The 9,890-nt window shown below is 45.8% G+C and overlaps 1 protein-coding gene across 1 annotated transcript; it reads right to left on the reverse strand.

Moving 5' to 3' along the window:
- Positions 1-2,788: 2,788 nt before the first annotated feature.
- LOC119224528 (cAMP-specific 3',5'-cyclic phosphodiesterase 4D) lies at positions 2,789-9,262 on the reverse strand. Its single transcript, XM_037481556.2, has 10 exons — positions 9,095-9,262; positions 7,528-7,621; positions 7,033-7,208; positions 6,774-6,872; positions 6,519-6,683; positions 6,204-6,303; positions 4,427-4,581; positions 4,227-4,349; positions 3,693-3,875; positions 2,789-3,594 (listed from the first exon to the last, which is right to left on the reverse strand). The coding sequence occupies exons 1-10, from the start codon at positions 9,140-9,142 to the stop codon at positions 3,058-3,060; spliced, it is 1,680 nt and encodes a 559-aa protein (XP_037337453.2). The 5' UTR covers positions 9,143-9,262; the 3' UTR covers positions 2,789-3,057.
- Between the last annotated feature and the right edge of the window lie 628 nt (positions 9,263-9,890).

Raw genomic sequence — 9,890 nt, forward strand, 5'->3', positions numbered from 1 at the left:
AATTACAACACAACAATAATGAGAAAAGAACCCACTGTTTCCATTGGTCCAGGGCTGTTTAGAATCTACAGTATGCGTGTCAAAATAAGAGTCCCCGTCTCGGGACTATGACGCACTCACCCACGACCCTCGTCCGCCCCCCCCCCCCTACAGAGATAAACTAAACCCTCCTACCCGTCCAGGCAGAGAGATGTCAGTGGTTTTGGGATATTGCAAGTAATGCGAGTGGAAGTGTGGGCCGAGCATCGATGCGCGACACACTGCCCGCGTTTCAGCCGTAATTAATGCAGCAGTGGCTGAACGTGCACGTGTGTCTCGGCGCCTCGGCGCCCACCGAAGGCCTCGGTCCGGCAGCGACGCCGCAGTCCCGCTGCGCCCCCCACCCCCCCACCCCCCTTCAGTGTCTGTAGCTGCGAACGCGAACCCCTCGAGGCCGCGGGCCGGCGCATTAGTGGCAGGGCGCCGTGGGGGGGGGGGCGGGGGGGTGGGAGTTCCCACCCACCCCCTCCCAGGTCTACAGCAAATGAGACTCTCGGACATCCGGGCTATAGGCCACACGTCACTCGAGTAGTGCGTCGATGGCTCCCGCGCTGTCGACGGATATTCTGCCCTTCTTCTCTCTCTTTCTCTCTCTCTCTCTCTTTTTTTTTTTTTGATAGAGCAATTTGTGTTTGGCTGTGATAGTAAAAAGGCAACGTTTTCAAATTTTCACAACTTGAGATCAGGCCAACCCAAGTCAAAGGATTCACTACTAATGCAGCAAAAAGGGAACTAGAAAGTAAAACGGGGAGAAAAAAAAAAAAAAAAAAAGAGGCTAAAAGAAATGACATGCGTTGAATTTAAGGCACAGCCCATGGGCCAAGGAACAGTTTCTTTTTAAAAAACAATTTGGCTTTCCCCCTCTCTTCACTGAGCTACTTCTCAGATAAGCAACATGTCGATGGATCATTTTTACACTAAAGCTCGTGTGTAATAAATATTCTCCCAACAAGAGGTACGTAATACAGCCACACCATCACCAAAAGGGATGATAAGAATCAACCATTTACAACAAACGGCATTATGATAGTAATAACATTAATAATTATATATTATATACAGCACAATAAATATATGTTTGTAAACAGCGATAAAACTAGAAAATGTTATTACAGGTAAGGGCATTGGGTGAGGCAGAAAAAAATAAAGAAATATTGGCACAAAATGAAAGATTAAATAAAACAATTGGAAGTTTAACAAAATAAAAAAAAAAGCTCTTTAAAAAAGCGATGTGCGGTATTTCAAGTGTTTTTTTTGTTTTTGTGTTTTATACATTTGGAAATGTTTCTATATTTTTAATGTACAGAGAACAACAAAAAAAAAGTATATTTGGGTTTTTGCTACAGTTAAATATTTACTGTACCACCCTCATATTGCAGAAACGACTCAACAAATAGAAAAATATACCAATAAATAATAGCATCAGGTGTAAATAAACCCCCCCCCCCCCGAAGAAACATGGAAAAAAGGTGTCTTGGCCGAGGTGTGAGAAAGCGTAAGTATTGATGAGCGAGTGATTTGGCGAGTTTCAGCACATGAAACCTATAGAAGCGGCGATATATGAATCTATATCAGTGCATTAGAGTGTCTACGTAGAGGTCCTATCTGATGAGTGCACAACGGAGCTGATTGTCTTGTGGAAAACAAAGACAGCAACTGGGCTTAATGTTGTGGCAAAAAAAATGAAGCATTGTTTAGATGGAAAATAAATTGTGTGAAGTGTCCTGCAAACCAAAGCAGGTTTGAAGCTGTTGGGGATGCGCACATCAAACAAAATGGGCACCACAAATCAAAAGAAAATCAAAATCTCTCATGACATTGGTATAAAAGTCACACCAGTGGTTTGTAAGACCATTCATATTTCTGAACACTCTGAACACTAATCAAGCTTCTAAAAAAAAGAAAAGAAGGTGCTTCTTGTATCAACTACAAAGCATTGCATTGTCTCGGGATGCGTTCAAAAGAGCTGCAGGCAACAACAATAAAATGTGAGGGCTTCATTCACATCAAAAAGTCTTTCAATGTAGGTCAAGCGAATGGTTCCCGCGCTCTTCTCGGTGAAAACTTACCCAAATAATACGTTTTTTATGAATCATTGCCAAATTTCAGCTCACAGGATTAACCAAACGTGGGTACAGTTGGGTGGGACCTGTTGTATAAATGCTAATGGAGCAAGTGCAAACACCTCACATCACTCCGTATGTACCCAAAACACTGGGTATCTGTGACACTCTCCTCCCCGCCCGTTTCCAAGAGTTCTCTTATCTTCTTTGCCGACAAAAGGAAAAGCCTCAGGTGCAAAAGTAAATTCTAGAAAATATCAGAATCTTACTTACAGTACAGTACAAAAACGAAAGAGGTCTCGGACAGCGACCGCCGCTGTGTAGTTTTGAGCTTTGTGTCAGACAGGGGTTTTTTTTCGAGGAAGACTTCTACACCAGAAATGTGTCTGTAAAGAGCTCCGCGGAGCGCTGCAGCTTTCAGCGGAGAGCCTCCTAATTCCCACAAGCGAGATGGAGACGCTCCTTGAATATGCCGATAACCGTCTGTGTAGAGTAGGGGGCACTTGAAAGAAAGAAAAAAAAAAAAAAAACAGAAAGATAAAAGCAATGCTAAACATTTCAGGCAAGGCTGAGGCAAAGGGAGCAGGGAGAAGGGAGGGCGGCGTGGACAGCGCCGAGCGGACTGGGGCCGCTCGGCCGTACGCTGAGCTGGAGCGCAAGAAGAAGTGAAAGGGGGTGGAGGGGGGGGGTGGGGGGGGCGCGCACCACTTCAATACAGACGTGAACGGAGAGGAGTTTTCCTGAGTGCAAAAAAAAAAAAAAAAAAGTTGAAGAAGTACCGGCTGGGCGCGTCTGAACAAAGCGGCCAGGAGGAGTTGGGGAGCAGCACACGCTTTGGAACCATTAACATGGATGTATAAAAAAAAACCAGGACAGACAAAAAAACCCAAAAATATTCTATAAATAATCTGTCATTACTAAGAAGAACAGTTAATCAGGTGGTGTCCATGAACTGCTATGTGTGGGGGGCTTCCGCTCCCTCCTCCCACTGCGCTGCCACCTCCTCCTCCACAGCACGCGGCTGTGAACAGGAGGTCTCTCCCTCTTCCGTTACCACCTCCTCCTCCTCCTCCTCTCCTTCATCCTCCCCAACCTGTTCGTCCAAAGGAATCTCTGTGGATTCAGAGTCCTGCGTACACAGCGTTTTAGAGTCAGTACAGCTGTTTTCCTCGTCTTCGTCATCTTCTTCCTCCTCGTCGTCATCATCCTCCTCCTCCTCCTCCTCTTCCTCCTCCGGCTGGCTGCCGCTGTCTTTTTCAGTGTCCGACTCCCCGTCCTCCTCCAGGGTGAGCTCAAATTGGAACTTGTCCCCCCCTGGGGGCCGACTGCCGTCCTCGGGGTCGTCCAGGGCCGGAGAGGGGCTTTGGGGGATGGTGCTTTGGTACCACTCCCTGTTGTCTTCTAACGTGTCCAGGATGTCCTGGGCATCCGGGTGGACCAGGTCAGCCCAGGTCTCCCACAAAGGGTGAACAATGTAGTCTATGAAACCAACCTGCAGGGCGCATGGGGGGAGAAATGGGTCATTTAATCTCTGTCTGTGCACGTATATGCACGCGTGTGTGTGTGTGTGTGCGTGCGTGTGCGCCTTACCTGGCTCTTTTCTACCGAGGCATTGTGTTTGTCACACATAGGACTGATCTCCATGCCCCGCTCCCTCTCTCGGTCCCCCTGGCTGAAGAACTCATCCATGATGCGGTCCGTCCACTGCCGATACAGCTGCAGAGGCTTAGTGGGGTTGCTCAAATCGGCACAGTGCACCATGTTCTGGAGAACCTGAACATAGAAAGACAAAAAAAAGTTCTTAAAAATGGTGGCGCCTGGCTACAATGTTACAACTTGGGTGACCATCAGGTTGTGAAGTGCATTTGATACTTTGATAAAACGTGTTGTTCATGTGCCCTTTAAAGTGAATGGACAAATCCAAAGAGTCCCAAGAGGGGGAAGCTGCCATATGACTGTGTCACGTGACCCGGACTTTTTTCAGTGACAATGAGGGAATAACAGTTATCCAAAGGCTAAATGTTGCAGAATCTTGGTGGGGACCCGTCTGATCTTTGACTGCACATCAAGCCCAACAGAACACATCTTTCCATACGGATCTTTCAGTTTGCCGCTGAGTCAGACCTGTATCCTGTCGGAGTAGTTGTCTAGCAGCAAGACACCAGAGCTGGTCACCTTCTTGGTTTCCACCATAGTTTTCAGATCAGCCAGTAGGTTCATGTGCTTGGACATGTCGGTTGCTAGCACCTGGTGAGGACCAGAACAAACTGTTAGCATTCGATGCGGAACTACAGGGATTCCACTAGATGCTGCTTTCCACTTACAATGTCAATGACCATCTTTCGCAACGATTGTCTTTGTTTTTTGTTCAGATTCTGGAAGATGTCACAGTTCTCCTCTTGTAGAAGCTTGAAGCCAACTGCTAGATGGTGGTTCTCCAACACCGACGAGTCATTGTACATCAACGCTAGCTCTGAATCTGCAAGGAGCACAGCGGCCATCATTTTTTTTTTTTTTTTTCTGGTTTCAAATACCATGATGAAAACATGATATTTAACATGCATCAATAAACTGGATATTACAAACGCAACAAAGTGCATCTTTTCAACACTATGCGGTGCTAACACAAAGAGCCACAGAGTTCACTCCTCATCGTGTGTGACACGTGCACCATGCGTCCCTCGCGCCGTGAGTGGCAGTAGAAAGCACCGGCATGATGTCCCCTGAGAGGTCTCCCCACCGGGGGTCATTTGAATGTCCTTTAGCTGTATTTATCTTTACCATCAGGGTGCATTAGTCTTGGCCACAGTGGAACTGAGCAGCAGTGGAGGGGAAGGGGATCCTGCTCTGTTGCTCCGTGGCTGACAGAAGATCAGTCTGGTGGCTCCTCACTAGGATGACTCACACTGTCTTTACTGCAGGGGTTCCCTATTTGGGCTTATGGGAAGCACAACAACCTCCGTGAGTTAAGTGTGTGAGGGTGCGCAGTGTATTTCTGTTAGAGGTATGTGCTGATACCCTTATGAAACACACACACTTTTGTAATGGGATCCGTATGCCCAAAAGAAACTTTACTGTACTTTTGCTTCTATATTTCCAAAAGCCATTGTATTTGTGAGGCTCACAGCAATAAACACCAAGCAAAATACTGTTGAATGTAAAAAAATAGGAAGCCTTATGTACAAGAATTATTTGCCTAGATAAACGGACAGAATCGCTGTTAAAACTAAATTCTTGAATGCAGTAAAAACCATAGATGACATTGAATTTATTGTATTGTGTCCTGATTACAGATATTTCAATTGCCACCAGCAATCCCAACTTTTTCTGCAATTCAGCTGTTTTAGAGACAGATTATATCTCAAAGTCTGTCACAAAAATGCAGATAAACCTGGATGAGATTAACACACAGTGCAGGCGAGTTGGTAATCGATGGCAGAAACAAAGTTGGCGAAAACAAAATAACATTTTGACCAGCTAGAGCAACTGGTCCGATGCTTCTTCACAGGACACCAAGCAAAGACATAAATATGATGACTTTTTTTTTCCTGAGTGATGACGTAACTCGAGGAAAGGCTACTATAGTGGGAGATATTGATCGCCACCATCACACACACACACACGCAATTTTAGAGTCACCAATCAAGCTGTCCCGGATGTTTGTGGACTGTGAGGGTTTGAACCCACCTTCTTGTTTTCCTAACCACCACACCACGTGTGACCCGAGGGGTCTTGATATTACATTACACTACACGTCATTTAGCTGACGCTTTTATCCAAAGGGAATTACATTGCATTATAACCCATGCGTTACATTTTGACCTGGGGTGCAATTAGGGGTTGGGTGTCTTTGCTCAGGGGCACTTCGACATGGCACATGGGGGCAGCCGGGATTCGAACCACACTACTCCTACACATGCAACAAAATATGCATCCAATGTCGATTTTTACACGGTTAATTGTCTGCGAAAGCGGTGAGGCAGAAGCTACACTGTGCACGTTCCCACCTGGGTAACAGACTGTTCTTGTTTGTGAATACGCACTAATGACACCGCTCAGGCACTGACGTAGCTGCCAAGACGGCGCTAGATTTAGACTCACTGGTGTTGATGAGGAACTGGTTGGAGACACCGGGATGGTCCACGTCGTGAATTGCACTGGCAAAGATGGCAGCTAGGATCTCAAGGTCTGTGAACACAGCCTGGAAGAAGAAGAAGAAGAAGAAGAAAAAAGACGAGCATTGATGACGGGATCAAACGGTTGGACCAAAAACCACCGCAAGTGAGAGCCATTGATTGGACTTTGAGCCGTAGTGTGATTGAAGCTGATTGCGGGAGAGAGTGGGCTGCGTACACGTATGTCTGTGCGAGTGTGGAGGTGTGTTCATTCGACTCTGAAAGGGCACATGCGCCTCACCTCCAGGGCAGGGGTGGACAGAAGCACGTGAGTGGACTGGGTGACGTCGGCAGCGTGAATGTTGTTATGGTAGGCCACATCCCCGTGATAATGGTCTTCTAAGGTCATCAGGTAGGTTATGAAGGTGTCAAGTGGAATTTTAAATGTTTTCAGCAAGTCCCTCTCCTGTGAGCCACAAAAAGAGAGGAGATCATTTCAGGATTCCACAGGCAATGAGTTGAAAGATTGAGCGAAAAAAGATGCGACAGTCTTTACCTGGAATATAGTGTACATCATGACTGTCAGGGGCCGATTCCCAGAGAACTCTGCGATTTTAAAAACGTTACGGCCCCATTTATTCACATGCTCGAGTTCCTGAAGAGAAGGAAGGAGATAGACACTGTGAACAAAGAGCCATCCCCTTTTTTCTTTTCTTCCCTCATTATCCGCTGAGCCCCTAAGCCAAAGTACATATCAGATGGTGCGCGCTCCGTTTATGCGAAGGTGCAACATATTTCGAGTCTGTGCAACGAACCTTAGCCAGTTCCTCCTCCGTCTCGGACTTGACTCCGAAGCGAGGGATGTTAGAGTTGGTGAGGCTGGAGGAGTGCTGCAGCTTTTTCACCCCGATGATCTGAGACATGGGCTTGTTCTTCTTCTCCTTCTCCTTTTGCGTCTGCGGGGTTGGCATCTCCACTTCGTGTTGTTTGTCTAGAGAAACGGGTCAATGTAATGTAATGTAAATGTAATGTAAAGACGAGGATGATGAAGCCTTTTGTTGAACTGTTGGATTAATGTTGTCCAACCAGGGTTACTTCCTGTAAATAGTGGCTGAATTCCACACGATGAACCAACTAAAGTCAGGTTGAAGTTTTTAATAATTTTAACAGGGCTTCAGAAATGTTCTGCACGCTGCCTGTTTTTGGCCCTACATATACACACAACAACAATATTCATAATTACTTCTCAGCCACAACGAGATGGACTTTATTCCAAACCGGTGAGTGTATTATTCTACTTCATCACTCACCCAGGAAGGTGCTGGAGATGAACTCCGACACCTGGTTCCCAGAGCGGCTCATCTCTGATAGGTGAGTCAGCTCCCTGTTCAACATCCTCTTGAACTGAAAGAGGGACACACACGCACACACACACACAGATGAGGGGGTTTCGCAGTGATTAATACAGGGCAGAAAACGTACAATTTACCTTTTTTACTTATGTTTAAATAATGATTACCCAATATTAACAGAGAGACTCCAAAAATGATCCAAAAGACATATTTCAATATTATAATATCAATATTTCACATCAATCCTGATGTGTTTGTACGGGGCCACTAATTCTGAACCTAATTCTGAATTCTGAAGAATTGAATGATTTCATTAACAAAGACCTTCCTGCCTTTTACCAAGTCAAATCACAAGAGCTGTGCCAGGAACGTCATCACGTCTGGTTTAGCACGTGTACACAAACACACAAAGCTGCCCGTCATCTACACAATCAGCTGCCCAGTTCACCACGTACCGTCTTTCAATTTCAGTTTTCCCTTGCCACACTGCCGGCCCCTCCCTCGCACTATTCTCTCCTCGGTCTCCTTTGCCAACAGTAATTGGAGTGGCGGACCCAAATTTAGCTGCAGGTTTTTGACCAAAGTGATTGACGTGGAGGAGGATGCTTGAAATCAGGGGCTTTTCTTAAGTGGACAACAGTCACCGAACGGACTGCGAATCAAAACCCTGGCTGTCTGACTCATTCTGGCGTCAGTCCAAATGCATAATTTATTTTATACTGATTAAGTGTACATCAATATTGATCACTCAAAATAGACCATTACTACACCAAAAAGCGCTTTCTGTTGTGTATTGACATCCTATTGAGTAACACCACACACGGGCCATCATTGGATGGCTTTTTAAAATGGAGATACAAGAGGAAAAGAAGCCATCTGTGGTGTGCTTTTCGTCAGATAAGAAGAGTTTGTACAGGAGAGAAAGCTGCAAAGGTCTATTTGTAGCTTTCTTTGTTTATTTTATTTGGGAACAAATTCAATTTGTACCCAAAATGAAAACCATCCCCCCATTACGTCAATGAAATGTGGGGCAGCTCAACTACCAAGAGAACCGCTGACCTAAAAAAAGTCTTCACGGAGCTCTTACAGTTGCATGTGTATTCCATCTAAGAGGCGGACCTGGAATAACCAATTTAACCACATACAAGGGGAAAATTGCTCCGCTTTTAAAATCAAATTCACAAAAATAATGTTCCTACGCATGTTCTTCTTTGCCACACCCTCCAGCCATATCAACACCTTCCAAAGTGCAGTGCCAGCGTTACCAGCTCTCTCCATCACAGGAGGTACCAAAATGGATAACGGATCCATAAATGTCCCCACTTTCAAGCTTTATTCAATGGATGACATGTTGGCGAGTTCTTTCTATTTGCAGTCATATAATCCTGATTCCAAATATGTGTCAAGGATGAATCTCCTTTAACAAAACACAGAAATCACATTAAAATAAGTGTTAAAAAAAAAAAAAAAAAAAAAAACGCTTGAGTGATTCATTTAAACAGCCTAATCCGAGAGCAGATCTTACCTTTATATATCCCCAGGACACAGAGAGCAGATAATTAACTTCAGGCATGTTGATAACCAACACAAGATATCCAGAAAGGTAAAGGTCTACAGCCCCAAACACAGTTCGGAGGAGGAAAGCACCGCAAAACACAAAAACAAAAAACGTCCTGAAGCTCTGGCCAGAAAAAAATAAAAAAAATAAAACCTCAACCTAGAGAGCCATCGATGGTCACTTCAGAGTCCATGAACGAACAGCAATGTTCTGGTCCTGCGAATATCCACAGAAATGAGCCCATGCCGCGGGAAGCAGATTGTGAGCGAGGAGCAGCGGGAACGTGGCTCTCCAAAAGATCCGCTCAGACCACACACACACACACACACACACACACACACACACACACACACTGTGATACGCATGACATGTGCACACGCACACACACACACACACACACGGCGGGGCACGGGGACGCGCTGCTGAGGCCGTGAATAATTGATGATGGTGCGGATGCTCGGTAGATGCCAAAGCACCGGGACGGCGGCACAAAAAAAAAAAAAAAAAATTAATCTGTCAACAGCTTCCAAAGAGGCCCGACTGGCTGCCAGCCTGCCTCTGTGTGTACGACACCAGCTCCCATGTGAAGAGCCAAAGCTGCTCCTCCCGCCGTGTCACGCAAACCGCAGCAAATCAGAGCCCGGATATGGAAGAAGTGTGAGCTCATCGTCACCTCGGATTGGCTCGGATCGGAACGGACTCGAAGTCACCTGCTGTGTGATTGGCTGGGACCGAAGTCAGTGGAAAATCTACCTCTTCCTTT

Source organism: Pungitius pungitius, chromosome 5, assembly GCF_949316345.1.
Source record: "Pungitius pungitius chromosome 5, fPunPun2.1, whole genome shotgun sequence".
NCBI lineage: Eukaryota > Metazoa > Chordata > Actinopteri > Perciformes > Gasterosteidae > Pungitius > Pungitius pungitius.